The sequence below is a fragment of the Solenopsis invicta genome, chromosome 12 (assembly GCF_016802725.1).
Source record: "Solenopsis invicta isolate M01_SB chromosome 12, UNIL_Sinv_3.0, whole genome shotgun sequence".
Lineage (NCBI taxonomy): Eukaryota > Metazoa > Arthropoda > Insecta > Hymenoptera > Formicidae > Solenopsis > Solenopsis invicta.
In genome coordinates, this window is record NC_052675.1 from 6,330,912 (window position 1) to 6,355,152 (window position 24,241).

Consider the following 24,241-nt stretch of genomic DNA (forward strand, 5'->3'; position numbering starts at 1 on the left):
GGCAAAAACGACGGGATCGTCGTCGGCAGGATTAGAAGCGCGACACCCTATCAAGAACCCTTGACCCGGGACCCCAAACACGACGATCTCAGTGTTGTGGGTGCCGCAAGGTTTGCGAGGATGTTATCCCTCCAGGAGTTGAAAATCCCGGTCGCCGGCAAGACGCTTGGCTGCTCGTGTGCTTCTCGTTTTCCGGACAGACGGAAGCTAGAGAGGATAGTCGTCGGAGGCAGAGTACTCTCACGCCGCAGCCAAACACACTTCGACCGTGTTTTCCGACTAGGGGGCCGAGTATCACTAGCGCAACGGATCGGATAAACATGCTGGTTGGTGACGGAGTCGACGTTTTTCCGAGAGATGACCCTATTTATACCCGGCGCTTCCGTTCGCCTCCATTATTTTTCGGCGCTTGACAGCAGAGTCGTCGGGGTAAGGAAGACCGCGTGTCTTCCGAGTGCGCGCCAACTCAGCGCGTGCAATAGCTTGGCGCGTTTCTTCTAGCGGTGATTGCCGCCAGGTATCTCTACTGAAAGTGATTAAAAATGGACATCCGTAGTGTTCCCGGTTATAGCCCGGCGGCCTTTACCGGGACATCACAATGTAATGTTACTGTTAATTAGTATTTAAAAAGTATTTTGTAATCCTTCATTCTACTTAAATACATAAAGTATGTGTTTGTTGAGGAAACTATATACTCCAAGAAGTTCTAAGAAATTCTGAACATGATGCATGTAACTTCTTGAGATATTCTTATTGTGAATTCCTAAAGAATTACAATTCAGAAAAAAAAAAATTTTAAGAATAATTCATGAACTCTATGCTATTTGGGCAAATAGAAACTATTATAAAAAAATAACACGCATTCAATAATTCTCTCCAGTATGTATAAAAAATATATCTGTGTCCTGGTATAAAAACATTAACAAAATTTTGATAAAATTTGAATCAATTTTATTAAATTGGATAAAATTAATATAATTTATATTAATATGTAATAAAATTTTAATATTTTAATAAAAAGACTTTTGAATAAAAAACAAATAACATTTTTATAAGAATTCAATAAAAATATAACAAAATCTTTAGAAAAAATGACCAATACTACTTATTAACTTTTTTTATGCAAATATTTTTATTAAAAATATAAAAAAATTTTATTGCTAATATTTAATGTGTGATTTGTATACGCTTTCTAAATCACGAAACTGTACGCTAAATAATGTTTCGGTCTTAAAATACAGTTCTAAGTTGAACAAAAAATAATATCACGTTATTAAATTGAGTCAATTTAATAATAAATAATGCTAATCAGCATATAAATGTGAGAATCTTTTCCTCCTAAAAAATTGTAAAAAATTTGTTGCAAGAAATAACATCTCAACCAGGGATCGAACCTGAGATTTCCGACTTTCCAGGTCTTAACTAACTCGATCACTGAGATATATAGTGATATTTCTCGCAACAACCGGTAATGTATAGTGAGAACAGTATTATTTTCCACAACAAATTCTTCAGTCCTTTTTAAGATAAAAAGGTTCTCACAATTAAATGCTGGTTAGCATCACTTATTATTAAATTGATTTTTAATTTAATAACGTAATATTACTATTTCTTGTTCAACTTAGAACTGTGTTTTAAGATTGAAAAGTTAATCGGCGAATAGTTTCATAAATTTGAAAAAATGCATAAAATCACACAATAAATATCAGCACTAAAATCTAGCTATGACCGATAAGGCATTTCATTTATATTGCATTATCACATATCGGTTAGTCAAAGTTCTTTATGTAATACGATTTAAAGAAATTTTATTAAAAATATAATTTTTAATAAAATTGCAACAAAAACTTGCAAACACTATATTGATGAATTAAAATAATTTCACGTCACGCTTGGTACAATGCTCAAGTCGCTCACGTGCAACTTAGCATAAACATCTGATCCATTGACGTTGAAGTAGCGCGCGATTTCTGTGCGAGCAATGCGTTCCAAATTCGATTTCTTCAAAGTTTAGTTTGTGCGCAAGAACGATAACTTCGTAACTTGTCATAAATTGTAAAAAGTAAATATACAATGTTCGCACTCTTGATTAATCACTTCACTAACTTTGTAGCGTTTAATCGATGCTACTCATTCTGATGCTCGCGCTGGAATCTGTCACGAAATGAGACAAGGCCGTTCCTTGAATTCTCTTCAAAAAAGGGAAAAACCATTTCGTTGTTTGTCCTTCAAGAAACAACGTTTAAAACTTGAGACAGAGATTTTAAACACGGAAAATATAATTACAAATAAGGACTCGTGACTTTGTAACGTCCTGCGAGTATTGAGAGAAGAACAATCAGAACAAGAAACTTCGAAAATACATAAAAATATATACATTGAAAGAAAATAAATATTAAATCCACGAACTGATAAATATCCAAAATTGCAAATGTACAAATTGAATTTGAGTATACAAAATTGAATTAAAATATCCAAAATTAAATGTGACTTTCTTGTTGGTGTAAATATTTAATAATTAAGAGAAATCTTAATTTAAATTGCAAATTCAATAAATAATCCTTAACAAAATTATTGACATTTTATTCAAGCTAGTTAATTTTTTATAAAATTATGATAAGAAATCATTGATAAAAATTTTTCATAATAAACGTAAAATGTCATCAAACTTCAATAAAAATTTCGTAACAATTTAGTAAAGTTTTTCTACCAGGATACATATGCGCATGCGCGTAAAAATATTATCATGTATGTATACTTACCATAATAGTTTAATTTAAGATCTCGCAAACATATAATTGGTTCGTAATTTAATATACCTAATTTCAGTGTTGGTAAATTGCCAATAGAATTCAAAACATACTGCAAATTTTCGTCCGGTACTGTCTCTAAGATTTTCTAAAATCATGATATAAAAAAATTTATAATAACAGCAATCATAACAATGTACAAAATAATTTACAATTATATATTACCCTTATTTATATTAAAATAAAATTCCCCCAATATATTAGGTGTAAAAATTAATTCGGTGCCTTTTTTAAATAAATTTATTTATTCATTTATTTATAGAAAGACCATATACCTTTCAATCTTCAAAATATTCATCATTACTTTCGACTTAGGTTTTTTAGGCACCTGACAAAACCCTTCTCGACATTTAACCCTCAGATAAGAGATATCGTACACCCAAGCTACTTATAAAAATACTTGTCATTCATAAATTGTTTGCTATTTCTTTTCTGAATATTTCAAATATATTTAACTTTTCGATTTTCGCATCTATTTAGCCTTTATCTTGACTTTCTGGCGTATCAATTAAAAAAAATTATTCATATTCTATGCATCATGCACATACAAACATATATACAATTGAAAATGGTCAGGTGACGTAAACTCATGTGTGGCAAAATATCAAATCTAATATAGTGTGTCAGCTAAAGGTTAAAAATAGTAAAATATAACGGCTCGTGTATGTTAAAACAAACTCATAACTAGAAAAAAAGTTACATTGCTTAGAATCTTACATAAACAAAATGTTTCGGCTTTATTTAGCCTTTTTCAATCGTAACAATTGTATTAATTTTAGTTTCCTATCTCTTGTGACATAATTAATGATAACGAAAGCTTACATTTTCAGTCAGAAATATATTGTACTATACAATTTCCGTACATAACGGTTTGTGCATAAAAAACTACGATTACTACTTCTCAACGGATTGCTCGTTTGAAAGCAAAAATATGTTTTGTCCGGCATCGCGTGTCAAAAGTTAAAAACAATTTTGTGAAAGATCTGGAAACCTATGTCAAATTAAAAATAATCTTTAAAAACTGATGATCTAATGATGGAAGTTAACATTTTTAGTTAATAAAATTTACCTCAATGAAGTGTAAATATATAAATTTTCCTGTCCTGTTATCTAACGTGCCTGTGCTTCTTGTCAGTAAGAGATCTGGTGTTCAAATAATGAAAGATTTGACCTTAAGATCGATGGTGTTATGTTTTGGTATATATAAAGACAAATACAAAATATCATGAGAAGGAAATACCGGAAAGTTCTTTTAGCATATTAAAATTAGCACTGTCAAGTAATTCAGTTTTTAATTAAATTTATACTGTCCTTTTGTTCTTTTATGTGTATCATTTCCGATATAAATTTTTATAACAATTTCTTTCAATATCTAAGATTTGTGTGTTATCCTAATTGAACGTATAATTTTCATTTATGATGTGTTCGATGTCCACTGAATGACTTAACAAATCTTGTTATTCTTATGTTCTTTAATTCTAGTGCCTAATTGTCTCTCAGTTTGTCCATGTATATGTCGCATCACAATCTTTACAGCATATTTTGTAAATTACATTATTATTGATGATTCTATTGTTCATGTCCTTGTACGCTTTTACATATTGGTTTAATTCATTTAAATAACAATATCGTATTATAAACTCAGATTTTCCGATCGCTGCTGTACAATTTTTGAGATATTGTTAATATATGGAAAAACAACGTTTCTTCTTTTCTTTAAGTCAACCGTTTCGTTATTCCTACTCTTGAGTCATTAATTTCATCAAATTGATTTAATTTTCCTGTAATATAATTATTTATCCTTCGATTGATTGTATTGAAAATTAGAATTTAGAGGATAAATGTTGACTAATAAAATTTTAATGCACAATTCAATATTTTTCTGGTGGTAAATTTTTAATCTAATTAACAGAGTTTTACTTATCATCTCATCCGAGACAATTCCGAAATTGTTCGAATTTTGTGGCATCTCGGATTGGTTAGATAAGTACAATAAAACTGCCAGAAAAGGTTTTTTTGTGAGAGCAATCAATGTACGAGGGCGGCCTGATAAGTAGTAATATTTGAAAGATGAAATGGAAACGCAATATTCAGCAAAATCGGTTTTACTATCATATATCTCCATTTTTCTAACAACGCCTGTTAAAATTTCAGCCTATTCCGTCGATTAGTTTTGGCAGCCGATTAAAATGACCGTCTTCGTCATTTAAATATGGAAAAAGAGCAATTTCTTCCCTGCGAGCCATTTTTTCATGTTGAGAAACATCGAAAAAGTCGCTGAAGGCCAAATCTGGAGAATACGGCAGATGGGGGAGCGGTTCGTACCCTAATTCGATCAGAAACCCCAGTTCGACCCGATTTTGTTTTTGATCCATAGTGAACAATCGCGCCGATAGCTTTCTCATGCCCAATAAATCATGTAGGATATGTCCTGTGCGTTCTTTCGAGATATTTACCATGTTTGCTATCTCAAACACCTTCACCCGGCGGTCGGCTAATACAATATCGTAGACTTTTGCGACAAATTCGTCGGTAGTAACTTCTTTAGATTGCCCGAGACAGTCATCATTAAAGACGAATGTGTGATCACGATGAAACTCAGTATACTATCTATAAGCAATACTTTTCGAAAGAGCAACATCCCCGTAAACGGCTTCCAATTTTTTTTAGACTCCTTCACACGTTTACCCGTCCAAATAAAAAAAAAAACATATCACTGAACAATACGAGGTGTGTTCAAAAAGTATCGCGAATTTTGAATTTTCGCGGGTTACGTATATTCGAATTTCGATCTTTTTGTGGCGTTATGTTGGTACTCATGTCTCTCACTTATGCCGACAAGCTCGGCCATTTTGAATGTTCACTTAATTGTTGACAGCTGCTTTGCTTGCACGTGTTTTGGATCGTCTTCGATTTTTACCTATTCAAAAAAATGGATCAAAGAACCTGTATCAAATTTTGTGTGAAAAACGAAATTAAGTGCGCGGATGCATTCCGAATGTTGACTGTGGCATACGGAGAAGCTACCTTGGACCGAAGCAACGTTTATCGGTGGTACAAAATGTTCTCAGAAGGCCGAGAAGATGTGAACGACGAAGAGCGTGCCGGACGCCCGAGCACTTCAACAACAGACGAAAAAATTAATGAAGTGGAGAAAATGGTATTGGCCAATCGTCGAATCACCGTTAGAGAAGTTGCTGAGGACCTAAACATATCGATTGGCTCGTGCCATTCGATTTTTATCAATGATTTGGGCATGAGACGGGTCGCCGCGAAATTCGTACCAAAATTGCTCAATTGCGACCAAAAACAGCATCGCATGAACATTGCTAATGAGATGTTGGACTCTGTCCGCGACGACCCAAATTTGCTCCAGAGGGTCATAACTGGTGACGAATCGTGGGTTTATGGTTATGACGTGGAAACCAAAGCTCAATCATCTCAATGGAAGCTGCCGCACGAACCAAGACCGAAAAAAGCGCGCCAAGTTCGGTCGAATGTGAAAGTTTTGCTGACAGTTTTCTTCGATTGCAGGGGCGTGGTGCATCATGAGTTCTTGCCACAGGGTAGAACGGTCAATAAGGAATATTACCTGCAAGTTATGCGCAATTTGCGCGAAGCAATCCGCCAGAAACGCCCGGATTTGTGGAAGAACAAAAATTGGCTTTTGCACCACGATAACGCCCCTGCTCACACATCGTTGCTTGTGCGCGACTTTTTGGCCAAAAACAACACACTAATGATGCCGCAGCCACCGTATTCCCCAGATCTGGCCCCCTGTGACTTTTTCTTGTTCCCTAAACTGAAGAGGCCCATGAAAGGACGACGTTACGCTACGCTTGACGAGATAAAGACGGCATCGAAGGAGGAGCTGAACGAGATAAAAAAAAAATGATTTTTCGAAGTGCTTCGAAGATTGGAAAAACCGTTGGCACAAGTGTATAATATCTCATGGGGATTACTTTGAAGGGGACAAAATAGATATTCATGAATAAATAAATAATTTTTGAAAAAACACAAAATTCGCGATACTTTTTGAACACACCTCGTATATATTACTCTTTTTCCATATTTACGAAAATGACGAAGAGAGTCACTTTAATCGGCCGCCAATACAAAACTAATCGACAGAATAGGCTGAAATTTTAAGAGGCATTGTTAGAAAGATGGAGACATATAATGGTAAAACCGGTTTCGCTGAATATTGCGTTTCCATTTCAAATCCTAGTGCTTATCAGAGCGTCCTCGTATATTCTATTATTTATCACATTTAGGGATAAATCCAAAAAATGAAGACAGCGGTTATTCTCTATCTCAACGCTAAATTTTATTTTTTTATAATAATTATTAAATTGTTCCAGTATGTCGCATATCTCCTTCTCCGGCATGACAAATAGAATATCATTGACGTAGCGATAATAAAATGTTAATTTAGGTTTCCAGATTTTAGTATCTTTTCCTCTAAGTCTTGCAAAACTATATACGCTATTATTGAGGAAAGAGATAAACCCATAGGTGTGCCAAAGATTTGTTTATAAATTATTTGGTTACACATGAAAAAAAGTGGATGATAAAACAAACTCAACTGCATTTGTTTATGTAAGATTCTGAATCGTATATGTAAAATTCTAAGCAATATTATATAAAATATTTTTAATGCAATAATATTCTTAATTTGTTCAGTTAATCAACCTTTATTCTAATTATAAATTCACTAAAAAGTATATTCTCTATATTCTCCTTATGTATAATTATACTTTTTGAAAGAAATAATACCATAATTTTTTTGAAAGTATGATTCTTTAGCTTTAGAACACTGCATTGTAAAGTCCTTAAAAGTTTTTTTTGTTAAGATATAATTTTTTTAAAGAAAAAATAGATTTTTAAACAATTTATTTTCGTTTAATTTTATTTTCTTTAATAACTTCACAATAAATCTTTGTTTGGCAATGCCGATTACGCAGTCACATTTCTGAGATTTTGAGCTTTTATTTAAAAAAAAATTGTTAAAAAATATTGATTGGGACCAATGTTATAACTTCTCAAAATTCAGTGAGAAACCAACCAGACGAAAAATGTGTTAATGTAATTTTTTGAATCAATCGTGTTTAAGGATTAAATAAAGGTAAGTTTTTTCATTGATTGCGCAAATATAGCTTTTACAGAGCAAAGTTGTATTTATGCAATTGATAAACTAATGAAGTAAATCTTACATTGAAATAGTAAAGGTAAGAAGCTTGCAAAAATTTTTATTAATGTATAAATTATTTGTAAAATTATTAACACGTTGTTCTCAAAACAAGATTTTTCAAAATTATAGCAATAATTCATCTAATTCTTTATCCAATTCAAAATTTTTAAGAGACATTTACAACATTGTCCTCTCTCGCCCAAATTACAATTAAATAAAAGTTCCAATTTTTCAATTTTTCCGCTAAAAACCTAAAAAAAAAGCGAAAATATTTTTTAAGCTTTACCTAAAACTTTTTACAAAAATTAATAGTAAAACTTCTATTTAGGAACTCCGATGATCTTTAACCGTGTCAAAAACATTCTCCTGAATGACCTTCAAAACGTTTTAGCAAAAATTTTAGTCAAAAAATTTATAATTTTTTATGCTTTGTTTAACAGTGTATTCACTTTTTTGAAAAAATCAAATTTTTTAAAACTCCATTAAGTTCGAGAAAGTGTTTCAACCTAAACCTGGAAACGCAAATAAAAGAAGTATGAATCTAAATTTTTTTAATCTTCTACAATACATCCAAAGTTCATCAAAATCAGTAAGAGACAGTTCCGATCGTTTCCTTGTACAATGAGGTGCATTAATGAGGCCCTTTTTCGGTATAGCTAGTGCAAAAGTCACAGCATTCTTAGCCAATCAGACGAACTCACTAAGCCAATGGCATCACATGATTGCTTAAATTTCTGGAGTTCCTACACCGAAAAAGGACTTCATTAATGCACCTCATTGTACGTGCGGGTCATTCATCAATTGCTGTAGATGAGCGCGTTATCCGTGGATAGTGCAACAACTACGGATGGCGCCCTCATCTATATCTTATCTACACCGAAAAAGGAGCTCATTAATGCACCTCATTGCACATGCGCGCATATGTACTCATGTCTAATCAATTAAAAAAAAAAAAAATACGTAATAATAAAAATAATACCTGATGAATGCTAAGTTTTATGCAATTTAATGTGTTTATTGGATTTTCATATATTTCATCTTTGAAATTTGGCCATTGCTTCATAAATTCATCATCATTGCACAATTCACATATATCGATGTCAAAAGACATTCCTGCTTCCAAATTTGTCATTGTGAATGATGAAGATAATGCTTCATGTCTTTTTATAAAAATTTCCATAGCTTTAATCTGCTTTATAATAATATTGTCAGCTTTATATTCTGTAAAAAAATTTCATTGATACATAAAATATATAAAATATATTAACATAAAGCATATCGAAATCAAAATATATTAACTCTTAAACACATAAGTGAGTCTGAGAGAGCCCATACAAAGTTTCAAACGCTTGCTGTGTGAAGACGAAATGAGATAAGAGGTTCGAACGTAAAAAAAAGTTTGAAATCTCTTCTTTCGATTGATATGGGTAATCAACTTTTTTGGTCAACTAGAATTCAAACGGCACGGCAGCAAGATTTTATTAGGATCAATGCGACCCATATAGTGTGTAAATGAAACTTTTTTGTGAGTAATCTTATGTTAAAAAACTGGATAAAATACGTTCAAACAGGTCCGTTCGCGTATGTTACTCTGTCTAAAGTTAAAATACTATAGTACCGTGAAAGAGAGGATTTTTGCGTAGGGTCCAAAATATATCATGAAACACATCAATTTTCAATTGTAGATACCTTAAATTTATAAAAAATACCTCATATTTGCCTTGTAAGTATATTTTTTAATAGAAATGACAGTAACATAATTTTTTTTTAAAGTATGACTCTTTAGCTTTAAAACGCCGTATTGTAAAGTCTTTAAAAGTTTTTTGTTGCAAAAATATTTAAAAAAAGATTTAAAAAAAAGTGGATTTTTAGACACCCAAAAATATCTCATATTCTCCATGTTACATAATTATACTTTTTAAAAAGAATGACAATACCACAATTTTTTTTTGAAAGTATTAAAATGCCATATTTGAAAGTCCTTAGAAGTTTTTTATTGTGAAGATATGATTTTTTAAAGGAAAAGTAGATTTTTGAACAATTTCTAATTTTTGCTTAATGGTTTTTCTTTTATAACTTAAGAGGATGCTATAGTGACCAAAGAACTTCCTCGACGTCGGCATTGCAGATTATTTTTCGCGGGAGACCAGGCTATCGCTCTTTGTCCATCGCATAGATCTGTATTTGTTTTTCGATTATTTCGCCATCTGCGAAAAGACCTATCAACTACAGTCACTACTCTGCTTGCCATTGTTTACGTGCGCTATGCGAAATTTGTACACGTACAGCTGTTTACATGTTAAACTTTTTCGTTAGGCTTTTGACTGAAATGGAATACAGTCAGTGTTGTTCGTTAGAGTTTTCTAAAGTGCGGCCTGGTCTCATTTTATACATATGAGCTACAGAACGTTAGTAAATGACAAAAGTTAACCTCGGTTGACAGATCCACGAGCCAAAAATAAATAAATTTTTAATTTTTTGTTCGATTTTCTCGTAAAATTTACCAGCCCGCACTTTGTTTTGGTGCGTACTTTTATTCTGTAAAAGGATTTTGTGATCTGTAGAACCAATTCAAAAATTAATGAACACTGTAATGTGTCGGTAATTCCCGTCACTATAGCATCCTCTTAACAATAAGTCATTTTTCGGCAATATCAATTATGCAGTCATATTTTTGAGATTCTGAACTTTCATATAAAAAAGATTGTTAAAAAATGTTGATTAGAACCAAAGTTATAACTTCTCAAAGTTAAAAAAGTCTCCAACCCAAAAATGTGTTTACGTATTTTACGGGATCGGTGTGTTTAAGGGTTAAGCACGTCACATAGTTGAATTTTTATTAGAAAATACAAGAAACCTTCAAACATTGTGTACCGTAAGTGCCTAGACACCAAACTTTTTCAGAGAGGTGTCTCAGTATCTCAATTAAAACATAAAAGTTGCGAAATTTGTTTCCAGTATTTCTGAAATAGCTTCGGAATAACAAAATGTACCCGACATTCTTGCATTTAAAACTTTTTACAAAAGTTGCTAAAGAATTACTTAAAAAATCCGCAACTTTACTGAAATATTATTAAAAAGTTTATGAAGAGGTAATACCACTGTAGAATTTTCAAAAAATCGGTTTTTACTTTTTTTTACTTAAATGATGCTTTAAAGTCTTAGAAATAAGGTACAAAAAGTCTAAAAGCAAAGAAAGATCCCTAATTGTCATTTTTGAAAATTTAAAGCATCATACTTTTCGGTAAGATTTGAAGCGTTTGCAAAGGAATCCTTCTGAGAATAATAAGAGAATTAGTTACCTACAGTTAATTTTCTTTAAAAGCGGCCAAGAGAGATCTGGAAAAAGCGAACATCAATAAAGAAGACCAATTGTATGGTGTAAGCATCGCAGATTAAAGGTAAACGACAAATTTCTATCTCTGTTGCATGAACTTTAAACGCGTTTTTCTCGAAATCACTTTTTTTAAGCTTGCCGCACTCATAACTTTCATAAATCTTGATCGATTTACTTAAAATTTTAACTGTAGCTTCTAAAATACATTTGTCAGCGAAGTACGTTTTTATTTTACCTTTCGTTGTAAACTTTTTTTTATAAACAATTTTCTGCAAAATTTTTTGCAAAAAAATAAATTTTTTTTTTCAGTTGTCATTTTTACAAAAAAAAAATTATTTTCTAATTTCGTACGTGCTTCGCTAGATAATGACATAAAAAATTTAAAAAATAATTGGTTTTTTGTTCTAAAGCAAAAATTGTAGCAAATTTTGGTGCGGCAGTAAGACACCTTCCGAAACGAGTAGTCATCGTTGCCAAGCTTTGTCATCGCCATTTTGTAATAAAAAATGCAAAAAAATTTTTGTTAATACTTTAAAGTATGTAAAACAAGGATTTTGCGTTACCGTTTTCATTTTCCTGTAAAAAATGATCAAAAATACGCCTTTTTGGAAACTCTACAGTAGTGTTACTGAAGTGACTGAAACTTTTTTGAAATATTACTAACAGTAATTCTCTAAATATAATAAAATTTAAATCATTCTATAGAATTATTTCATTATTTTTTAATTTTTAAGTAATTCAGAAATTATAATTTATTATATTCAAAGAATTGCAAATACTAAACAGTTAAAATAAAATAATATGTAAAATATAATTAATGTTTCTATTGTACGTTTTAACGGTTACAGAAGACAGTTTTCTGTAACCGTTCGTTCCATCCACATCGCAATTACTTTGATCGTCTACTTGTTAAATTAACGTCAGTTTAGTTAAGATCATGAGAATAAAAAATAAAATAAACCTGTCATACAATAACGCGGGAGTAGGTCATGTATGTTATTCTGGTACTTTACACCGTAACATACACATACACAGAATAACATACATGGCCTACACAAGTGTCACTGCGTCAATTTTGGATCTGAACTTGCTCAGATAGCACAAGACATCCTATGGACATCCGTTTTAGTCCACACGTCCATGGACATGAAATGAACATTCATTGTATGTCCGATTTTGGACGTCTATTAATAACCAATTTTTGGACGTCCATAAGATATTCGTATTTGAATGTTAATCAGGAAGCGCGCTATTACCGCATAGATATAATGTTTCATACGTCTTTTGTCGCAATTACAAAGTATGTTTACATTCGGATATTTTAAAAATGTCCATCTTATTAAAAAAATTTTCTAAGTCTGCTCGCGACGCGTTGCTTTCGCTGCAGGCTTAAATAAATTTTTTTACAAAAAAAATATTTATTGATAAATATTTATTTTAATCATATTAAATAAAATTAAAGCCAAGAACAAGCAATAAAGGTTGTTACAAATAAAAATATTTATTCTACTCCGAGAGTCAATGCGGTCAATTTATGTTAATATTGTAAAAAAACGTTTTCTTAACATTAAACAAAATAACAATGTTTTTTAAAGTAATAAAAATCGAGAATTTTTCTCAAGAATTTTTCCCGGAAATTTCCAAGCGATCACTCATCTAAGTTGTAATCGTAAAAAAATATAATTTTATATGTGCTTATATAAATAATATGCTTTAATTATATAATATCTTTTATCTTTTCAATAACATATATTGATTCGATATACATGTGTTAACACAAAGTGTTCACAGATCATCGCCAGGCATCAGTTCGTAGCAGGTCTTACAGATCAAGCAACGTTCAGCAAGGTTACGACTTGGATGAATGGCCGCTTAAAAATTTCCGAAAAAAATTTCTTGAAAAGAATTCCCAACTTTTTTTTACTTTAAATAACTTTTTTATTTTATTTAACATTAAAAAACGGTTTTTACAATATTAAAATAAATTTTTTTTCGAAAGAGTACTGAAAATAATGTCCATTATAGATCCTTTTGAATGTCCAATGGACGTCCCAAATGAATGTTCTATGAATGTCCAGCGTATTTGCAAACGTACCTCCAATGGACGTCTATCGGATCATAATACATCCATACAAATCTCGTTATAGTAACGGATAGAGATTTTTTTCAATGATTCAATATCATTACGGTAACAAATAGATAAAATTTATGTTTAAAAATTAATTTATTTTTACTAAAAGTTATATTCATAAAACATTTTTAAATTTTAAAAAATATTTTCATTGTTTAATTATACTGTTTAATTATACTGATTTATAACTTCAGATTTTATACAATGGATTGAAACATTTTTCAAAAATACTCAAAAATAATTCAGAATCTACACCTCTTCTTAGAATTTTACTTATATAAATTATGATCATAGAATAAAAAATCTCAGAATATTTCAGAATTTACATTTATGAAAAATTTTTAGAAAAAAATGTAGTCTTTTTGAAGTATAATATTTCTGAAAAATGTTCCAATTTGTACATTTATGATTTCATTCATTTTTGTATTTGTATAAAAAATATTTTGATAAATATTTTAGTAAATATTTTTAAATACGTAACACATTTTCAAATTTTAAAAAAACATTTTAAATAATTTATGTAAAAAAATCTGAATAAAAAATGTTTAATTAAAATTTTGATGTTAGTGTTTTTTTACATTACATTGGTGAGGATGACAAACAGACGTAAACCCTGATCTTTCCAAAAAACAAAAAAGGTAAAAAAGGTGCCAAGTATGTGTGTACGCGCCTCAAATCTTTATTTTTTCCGCAAAACCCAAGTGGTACTATCTTTCTATATTTCAACTGAAAATTCTTCCTATGCCAACCCATGTCGTAATATCTTTAACTTTAATATATCTTTGTGTATCACAACATGTACGTTAGATATTACTTCTTCACAATCTTGCTAAATTGAAATCATGTCTTTTATTACAAAAAAAATACATATTGCTTAACACTACAAAACACGTAATATTAGTACAAAATTACCTTATCAAAAAAAAAAGGGTAAAAAAGGCGTCAAATGTGTGTGGGTGTACGCGCGCGCGTTTCAAATTTTTTGTTCAAAACGCAAGTGGTGCTATCTCTGTATTATCATTGATTTTAATCAAAACCCAAGTGATAATATCTGCAATTCTCGTTAAAAAATCTTATTCCAATCCAAGTGGTATTTATTTAAGCCTCAGCTGACACACTGGGTGAGGTACACCCGGGCTATTTACAAAGATGTTTAGCATTTATAAACTGTAAGAATTAGAGGGACAGAAGTCGGAGAATATTTCTATCAATATTTCCGCTACTTATGCTCCATGATAACAGTCTCCGAGAATCAAATAGAAATTTTACACAGTCGTGTTTTTTCAAGTTACAGGTGCATTAAATCCAGTGTATCAAATACGTACGTATCACCGATAAAAAAAAATTATATTTATCTTTAACAAGCAAAAATAAGTTGATTAACATTTTCTATAATTTTTTACTTTATTTTTAACTGGTTTGTTTTTACGTTTTGATAAAAAATGTTACGATTTCACCACTGCAAGAAAAACATGTAAATGATATATGCGATACTTTAATGTCATGCTAACGTTAATTCGTTCATAATTTATAATTTACTAATAAATAATTTAAAAAAATGTCGCAAAAATTACATACGAGATTTAACTGTAGCTCTCATCAGGCCATTTCTGACATAACGTCTTATTTCTTAAATATTGCAAACAATATTGTGTGTACAAGTTGAAAGAATCTTAGATTATACAGACATTCCCGAAGTTCAAGATTCTCGCGATTTGTTGGCAAAAAATAAAATAACCAAACCAAAATAATGCTCATCATATCCGTCTACCCTAGATCGAAAAACATCGTATAAATATTTAAAATGTGACAAACCGATGTATAAGCAACATATTGCAAAAATTTGTTGCAAATGATCCATTTAAATAAATAATAATAAAGTATATTATATTGTATTTTATGTTTTTTCAAATTTTATAATTAAAAACAAATAATTTACTCATTTTATTCTATCAATTCGGCTTTTCTTACGCAGAAAAACCACTCAATTTCACATTACAGAAAAGATATACTTTTGAAAATAATTAAAATTAAAGCAGATTTAATTACCTTTCAAAATTCGTTGAAAAAATTTTTCTAATGGTTTTTAACCCTTAAACCCGTAAAATACGTAAATACATTTTCGGGACTGGGAGACTTTTTCAACTTTGAGAAGCTATAATTTTTATTACAATCAATATTTTTCTACAATTTTTTTTTAAATGAAAGTTCAGAATCTCAAGAGTGCAACTGCACAATCGATGTTGCCGAAAAATAATTTATTGTAAAGTTATAAAGGAAAAACCATTTAGCAAAAATGAGAAATTAGTCAAAAATACATTTTTCCTTCAAAAAATCATACCTTCGCAACAAAAAACTTTTAAGGACTTTCAAATACGGTATTTTAAAGCTAAAGAATCACATTCTCAAAAGAAAATTTGGCAAGGTCATTCCTTTTAAAAAGTATAATTATGTAACATGGAGAATATGAGATACTTTTGGGTGTCTAAAAATCCACTTTTTTTTTAAATCATATTTTTGCAACAAAAAACTTTCAAAGACTTTACAATACGGCGTTTTAAAGCTAAAGATTCATACTTTCAATAAAAATTATAGCATTGTCACTTCTATTAAAAAATGTACTTACGTAACAAGGCAAATATGAGGTATTTTTGATTAAATCGTGTCTAAAGTTGAAAATTGATGTGTTTCATATTACGGAAAAATTTCCTTTTCTACAACATAGTATTCCAACTTTAGACAGAGTATATGCGAGTAACATCCGCAAACCGACCTGTTCCAACGTATTTTGTCCAGCTTTTTTATGTAAAATACTCACAGAAAGTTTCACTTACACACTATATGGGTTGCATTGACCCTAACAAAACTTTGCTGACGTACTGTTCGAATTCTAGTTGACCAAAAAAGTTAATCAACCATATCAATCAAAAGAGAATTCAAACTTTTTTTACGTCTTGGTCCAAACCACCTATCTCATTCTATCTTCACACAGAAAGCGTTCAAAACTTCATATGGGGTCTCTCAGACCCACTTACGTGTTTAAGGGTTAAAGACGTTTGCGCCGCCAAATCTCGCGTCTTCTTGTTCCCGGCAACCGAGCAACAGTTGCGCACATTGACCGTCCCTTTCGCACGCACGCACGCACGCACAGCTACTCATTCATTCTATGGCATGAACCGCCTTCTCTCTTGTAACGCTCGAATAAAGGTACAAATATATCAATAATTCACTTTGCTCATTCTACGCCCGCATTAGCAGTTTTCCTTTCAAAAATATAAATTTAAAAAATCATTTCTTGCGCGAGTTTGTTTTCTTCTCTCCTGAATATTTTGAATAAATTCAACATCTCAATTTTCACACCTATTCATTTTTCTTCTCAACTTTCTTTTTGTCCTTCTTAACGTACCAATAAAAAAACTTGGTTCAAATTCTCGTGGTGCTAGCAATGTCCAAAGAAAAAAAAAGTGGAAAAAATTAACTTTTTCACAAAAAGTGACAAAAGTGACGACAAATAAAATACATAGTAGTATCGTTTAATTATTACTTTAGATGAATTCAATACACAATCAAAATTAAAAACAATTTAAACACATATTTATTTCTACAACAAGAAAAATCTTCATATATAACTTGTTTTTTAGCATCACATTTAGTACAAAGGAAATTTTTGCTTACAATAACTCTAGAGATACAATCTTATATAAATGTTACGTTCTAGACATGAAAATCTAGTAAATTCTAGAACACAGTTCATCTTTGGTGTCATATTTCATCTCAAAAAATAAAATTAAATTAATTTGATAAATCATATTTTAATAAAATTAAATAACTCTTATTATATAACATTTACATTTTCACTAAGCAGAATTATCAGGCACATGCATACCGTTAGTTACAGTATCACTCTCAATTCAAGCTTTCTTAAAAAACTAGTTATAAAAGTAGTTAATTATATAAGCACATGTCTCTAATTTTGTATGTAGTAACTCAACCTGAGAATTATCTAAATTTTATTTCATAGCATGAACCCCTTTAAACAATCCATGAGCAATTTGTAATTTTTAAAAGTCTTTTTCCTTTAGAGCATTTTTAAGCCTATTAATTCCCTCTTCAAGTAGTTTTTCTCTTGCCTTTATATTATCATTTTCTTGTTTTACTTCTTTATATTAAGCCTCAAGTACAGAAATATCATTTCTCCTTTTATCTGATCTTTCGTAAGCTGTTCCTACATTTTCTATTTTTCCTCTTTCTGCTTTTCTTCCCTTTCTTTTTCAATTTTCATTTCTTTTTGTTCTTCTAAATAGGTTTTGTAGCTACTTTATGCTAGACGTCCCATTGTATTAAGTTGTTTCATGATGAGAACTTGAGCTTGTTATTATATTTTTTTAAACCATCCTTAAATTACCATTTTGGCGTTGAGTGTCTTTATTAACATTAAAGATTTCTTCTGTCAAATGGTTATCAGAATCACTAAAACGCCTCTCTACATCAGCACTACCTAGCATGTACAAGACTCAAACTAGCTTTCACAATTTTTGTTACTAATAGAAATTTCGATTCTCCCATCAAGTTTTTTATATCAAAAATTTTTAAATAAATTTTGACAATAGATGTTCAGCAGCTGCTTTGTAATGCTGCTGAATATTATCAAAATTTCAGCTTATAAATGGTAAAAATAAACAGGAAAGTTATCAAATTTAAGAAAAGAAACAAAAAGTGGAAAAAAAGACTCGCTAGCATCCCTGAAATTCTATACATTACATATCAAAGTACACGCAATTGAAAATGGTTAGATGACATACACCCATGTGTGACAAAATATCAAATCCAATATAGTATGTCAGCTAAAGGTTAAAATAACTTTCTTTTAATTCTACTTTCATGTACTACTTACTATTATACTATTTGAAATTCAGTAAACATATAGGTATTTAATAAAAAATAAAGTAGTATCTAGAATGTCAAAAACTTACAAATTATGCTCACAAGAGACCCTTTTTAAGCTATTGTGTTCTTACATTAAAAATAATGAAAAAAATGTGCCTACAAGCTTATTGTATCTATGGATAGTTAAAGTTTATTTAAAACCTCAATCTTCAAATTACATTATAAAAGTTACAATGTAAAAAAAATTGCATAGAGTCCTTCAGACTCATGTGTAGGAAGCTAGAGTTAAGATAGATTTCTTAAAAAATCAATAATTTATAAGTTATTTCATGCTTCTTTGTCTATAATTTGCGAATTTAGCAAGTAAAATTGAGTTCAAAAAACGTTGAACACAATGATCCCTGTGTACGCCTCAAATCACTCAAATAGCATATATTATTTTAAAATTAGAATCAATTGTACTTTTTTTCTTGAATGTTGATTATTTTAAATCTTCATCTTACATGTTTTACACGTTTTATAATATACATATAATATTTTTACCTTTATCAGGAAAAAACAATCTCCATCCATAATATGGAATATTTGTATTTCTGCCAATGTCCAGATTATTATTCGAATTATCATTTGTTTCACTTTTGTCTAAAATAACATTAAAATGTTTTATTAAAAAAAACACAACATTTAACACTTTTTATTTTTAATGTATTGCTTCATCAAAAAATTTTATTAAAACTTTGATGACATTTTGTGAATTTAATGTTTAACTCTTAACCTTATAACTTTAGTCTATAATTCCACCATGCACGATTACATTATGTTTATGTCCCATCAATTCAAGATTAATTTAGAATATTATGACTAATAAATTCATGAAAATTTCATCAAAAATTCATTAGTTTTAATAAAACATTGTTTTGTCATTCTAAAATATTTGTGATTTTTTGTCGCACTTTCATTAAAAATTTATTACAATTTTAATACGTCATTTATTTATAAATATAGTATAACTCCAATTTTTTATTAAAATTTCATTAAAGATTTATTGCAATTTTAATAAAATTTTAATTTTTTATTAAATAATATTATTTTTTGTTAAAACTTTATGATATTTTTATTGAATTCTTAATAAAATGTAAAAATATGAATAAATGTTCATCAAAACATCATCTAAATTTTATTAAAATTTTTTTACCAAGATTTGTATATTTGTTAGATTTAATATATTTGTTAGATTTAATATATACACGTAACACATTCTTCTTTGTGAAATTAATATAACTTTAAAATTTCTTTTATTAAATTATATACATTAAAAACAATTAAAAACACATAAAAAGTAATGCAAAGAATAACATAAAAAATAAATGTATTATTTCAATTGCAAAATGTAGCCACAGCAGTTTGCTATTACATATTGAAAATTTTTCATGAGATAATGGAAAATACATATCTATCTTGTTTCAAGTGCACAAAAACTTTTTGGAAACTTCTAAATCACAAACCTAATATTATTAAAATTCAATTATCAATAAGTACATTTCTTTTCATAATATCACTTTTTCTCTAAAATTTTAATTGCTCAAACTACAACTGCACCAAAAGTTATATCAAACACAATTTTTTGCCTTTTGAAGTTTTCCAAGTTATTTTCTTGAATTATTTGTATACATTCTGTGTGCTATAATAATTTTTGATTGTACATTATCAAACTGGAAAATATTAAAATTTAAATCGAGCACATCATCTAATATATTTTGAGATTAAAATTTAATATTCTACTGGTATTCTTTTTCATAAGCAGCAAATATAACAATTATAGAAAATTTAAGGCTGTGGTCCACTTGACGCTACAAATGCTTCGAAGCGTTTGATTAACCAATCAGAACAATGAATTTTACAAATTGACCAATCAAATAATACTTTGAAGCATTTGAAGCGTCAAGTGGGCCGTAGCCTAAATCATGTTATTTTTGCTGCCACATGTTGCATATGAAAAGGCACTTTTAAAAGTAAACTGTAGAAAATTTGGATACTTACATGGTTCTGTACATTTTTCGTTACTTTTTTTGGTTTTCCGTCTTTTTTTATAAAAATTTGATTTGTCACCCATAACTTAGAGGACTAATATATATTCCATATATGTAAAAAGAACAGCAATAAATTTTATTACTCAATAGTTAATTTTCTTTAATTTTCTTACTTTTAACTTTGGATTTCCGATATTATGAAATTGTATCACACTTCTAATAATGTCAAGTATCGAATTTCTTTAACCTTGAGCCCGAAGTCCAGTTGTATTATGAAATTTCTTAACCTATATTAATTAGTCTACTATCGGTGGTAGTAAACTAAAGGGCCTCGCACATGAAATGCATAACATAAGCACAACATAAAACCGACGGACCAATGAAAATGTTATGTAAATCAATATGGCGACTTTATGCTGAATGCTCATTGGCCCAACGGTCTTATGTTGTGCTTATGTTTTGTTATGCATTTTATGTGCGAGGCCCTTTAATGCTGGTAATGCCGATATCAATCATATGCAGCTGGATTCACACTGCATCCGACGTGCGTCATCCAAAGACGGGATCCGATAGCGCACGGTGCGGGTGGATCCCGATAGCGCATGGGACCGATAGCCCACCACCACTCACAGTGGCCAATGCCTAAAGTTTTTTCGTTGGTTGGATTAGATAAGTCAAGATGATTGGTTGGTGGGCTATTGCACCGTGCGCTATCGGATCTCGTCCGCACGGTGTAATAGCCCACCAACCAATCATCTTGACTTATTTAATCCAACCAACAAAAAATTATAAGCATTAGCCGCTATAAGTAGAGTGGGAAAATGTCCCAGTTGCGCACAAACCTGATTGGACACCACCAATCATAGCGGCCAATGCCTAGAGTATTTCCGTTGGTTGGGTTAGATTAGATTACTGGTAGTGTCCAATCGGGTCTGTGCGCAACTATTCCGAAAGTTCTATTGAAAATAGTCTTTTTGATCCGGCGGGTCCCGATAGCTCACATCCCGATAGCACACAAACCACTCACAATGGCAGATGCCTAGAGATTTTCTGTAGGTTGGGTTAGATAAGTCAAGATGATTGGTTGGTGGTCTATCGGGATGTGCGCTGTCGGAACCCTCCCTTTTCAATCATAAAGTTGGTAGCACTGTAACTAATTACGCTGTGTTCCGTAATGAGTTAAATTTGTGATTATCGTTGGTTTGCAAAGATTAGCAAAGAAGTCAATTTAATGTCTTGTATTTTAATTATTTATAAAATAATCGTTATTATGTATTATTAATTAAAATATTATTTACTGACAATAATGATTTTAAAATAGGAATTGAAGAGCACAAGAACTTTCAAAGACTAAAAATTAACTGTAAAGTTTGTTTGTAGGATAAATTTTTTGATATTGCTAATATTGATATTTTTTTATAATCTTACATTTATTTGATTTTGTATGAAATAAGTATGAAATTATATTATAATAATATTTGATAAAAATTTAACATTTATAAGCATGCTAGCTCCCATACAGCACAGAGAGATTCCAAGAACATTGCAGAATGATTTCATTAAAACATTGTAATATTGCATTTTGATTGCGAAACATTGCTGCAACATTGTTGAAAAATTTCAGCAACATTAAGATGTCCACTTTTTGAAATATTGCATTGAAACATTCCATTTTTCCAAAATATTCACATAAATATTATTACACCACATAATTCCAATGAACAAAACAATATTTGTGTAACATTTTAAAAAAACATTTTTTGCAAAAAAAAATCTTGCAAATCTTTTTCGGAAATTTCCAAGCGGTCACCCATCCAAGTCGCGACTCTAGTGGACGTTGCTTGACTTCCATGATCGCTGCGAATTGATCCCTCATGATGACCTGTAAACACTTTATGCTGATATGTGTATATAACTGTAGATTAGATCAATATACGTTATCGAAAAAATGAAATATGTATAATTAAAACTCAGTATTTATATAAACAAATATAAAATTATAGTTTTTTTTTACTAATTTTGCAAATACAGAATAGCATTTGGAATAACTTTTCTGTTATTTGTTTAAATAAGGATGTAATTAGAAAATATATATATCAATATAATTATATATCAATTAATATATCAATACAATAATTAAATTAAATATGAAAAAATTTTTATTAAAAATACAATTAAAAAATATTGTTTGTTTATTGGGTTGTAGATCGAGGTTTCTTCATATATGGACCTATTTCGTATATTGATATAAATATTAAAAAATTATGATATTGCAATATTTCCGGAATATTACTGGCATATACCATGAGACGTTGCAGGCATATTGTTAATTTATGTTTCTGCAATGTCTCCGTAATATTACATTGCAATCTGCAACATTGCAACGTTGCTGCAATTTTGCTGCAATTTTCTATGCTGTATGGGCTAAGCTACTGTACCCTCTCCAACTACTTAAATAGAATAAATTTTATCATGCATTCTTAGTGCACACAAACGGATATAGGCCTAGTTTACATCAAGCACTTGATACGCGTACTAACTCGTAACTTTTTATTAAATTATCTTACTTTCGACAATGCGTATATACATAATACATATATTTAATTATCTCGATTCATATTGTACCTGCTTAATATAGTATTCTTTAAATTTATTGCCAAAATTACGATAATTTAATAAAAAATTACTAGTTAGTTCGTGTATCAAGTATTCGATGTAAACTAGGCCATAATGTAATTTACTTAAAATTAATAATTTAAAATTAATCAGAACTTGCAATTTTTAGCTTCACGGAATTTTGGAAATCCATCTTTTGCTTAATTCCTATTTTAAAATAAAAATTATTATTAGTAAATATTATTTTAATAATACATGATTAGAATTATTTTAATAGATAATACGTCATTAAAATTATTTTATAAATAATTAAATTACAAAAAATTAAATTATAACTTCTCCGATGGTCTCTGCAAGCTAACGAAATCACAAACTCAATTTTTATTACGGAACACAGCGTAGTTAGTTACAGTGTTACCAACTTTATTATTAAAAGAGATATTTTTGATAGAACTTTTGGAATACACCCAGCTTCCGCCTAGTTACTTTACGTTTTTTACGTTATTATCGTTACGTCGAATCCAATTTTCTGCGTAAGAAACGCTGTGTATACCCAAGGACTTTGATTCTGTCCATGGGGAAATTTTCCAAACTGAGAAATCACCACTTTCTACATACTCGCAGTTCATGATTAATGAAACGACTAAAGCTTATTGGTTGTTACGTTAATCATAAACTGTAAGTATGTAGAAAGATAGCGACTTCTTAGTTTGGAAAATTTCCCCATAGACAGAATCACGCTTTGTTTTCTGTTCCTGAACTCCCTGAATTAGTGTGCACTTAAAATGAAATAGATATATATTTGAAAGTTAGTGGAAGCAAGAAGAAACGTTCCAGTGCAGTCTAGTGCAGGAATAGAAAACAAGCCTAAAGTCTTTGGGTGTACACCCAAGGACTTTGATTCCGGCTGTGTTCCGATATTAACTGCCAGTACTGAAAATGTATAGTATATGTGACGTGAACTATAAATTTTCAGTACTGCCAGTAAAAACGGAACACAGCCTCCGTTTGTTTTCTGTTCCTGAACTCTCTAAATAAGTGTACACTTAAAATGAAATAGATAGATATTTCAAAGTTAGCGAAAGCAAAAAAGAACGTTCCAGTGCAGTCTAGTGCTGGGGGTCGATCATAAAACTTTTTCCCTAGAGCGGAAACGTGAAAAGTGAAAATCTTTACCATTGAAGTTAATGGAAAAATTTTTCACTTTTTACGTTTCCGCCATAGGGAAAAAGTTTCATG

At 30.2% G+C, this 24,241-nt stretch overlaps 1 protein-coding gene across 6 annotated transcripts in view; it reads right to left on the bottom strand.

Annotated features, from left to right (window-relative positions):
- The window catches only part of LOC105199212 (DNA helicase MCM8), a 164,226-nt gene extending 143,513 nt beyond the window's left edge, over nt 1-20,713 (bottom strand). For 2 of the 6 annotated variants that reach the window (XM_039456004.1, XM_039456001.1), the window contains exons 1-4: nt 20,397-20,704; nt 18,900-18,998; nt 8,981-9,222; nt 2,763-2,898 (exon numbers count right to left, since the gene is read on the bottom strand). In XM_039456004.1, the coding sequence (XP_039311938.1) occupies nt 2,763-2,898; nt 8,981-9,222; nt 18,900-18,998; nt 20,397-20,469 (550 nt within the window). In that variant the 5' untranslated portion in view covers nt 20,470-20,704. Of the gene's footprint in view, nt 1-2,762; nt 2,899-8,980; nt 9,223-18,899; nt 18,999-19,861; nt 19,881-20,396 lie in introns of those variants that run through there. The other 4 variants (XM_039456000.1, XM_039456002.1, XM_039456003.1 and 1 more) reach the window with 4 other exon arrangements.
- Nucleotides 20,714-24,241: the final 3,528 nt, after the last annotated feature.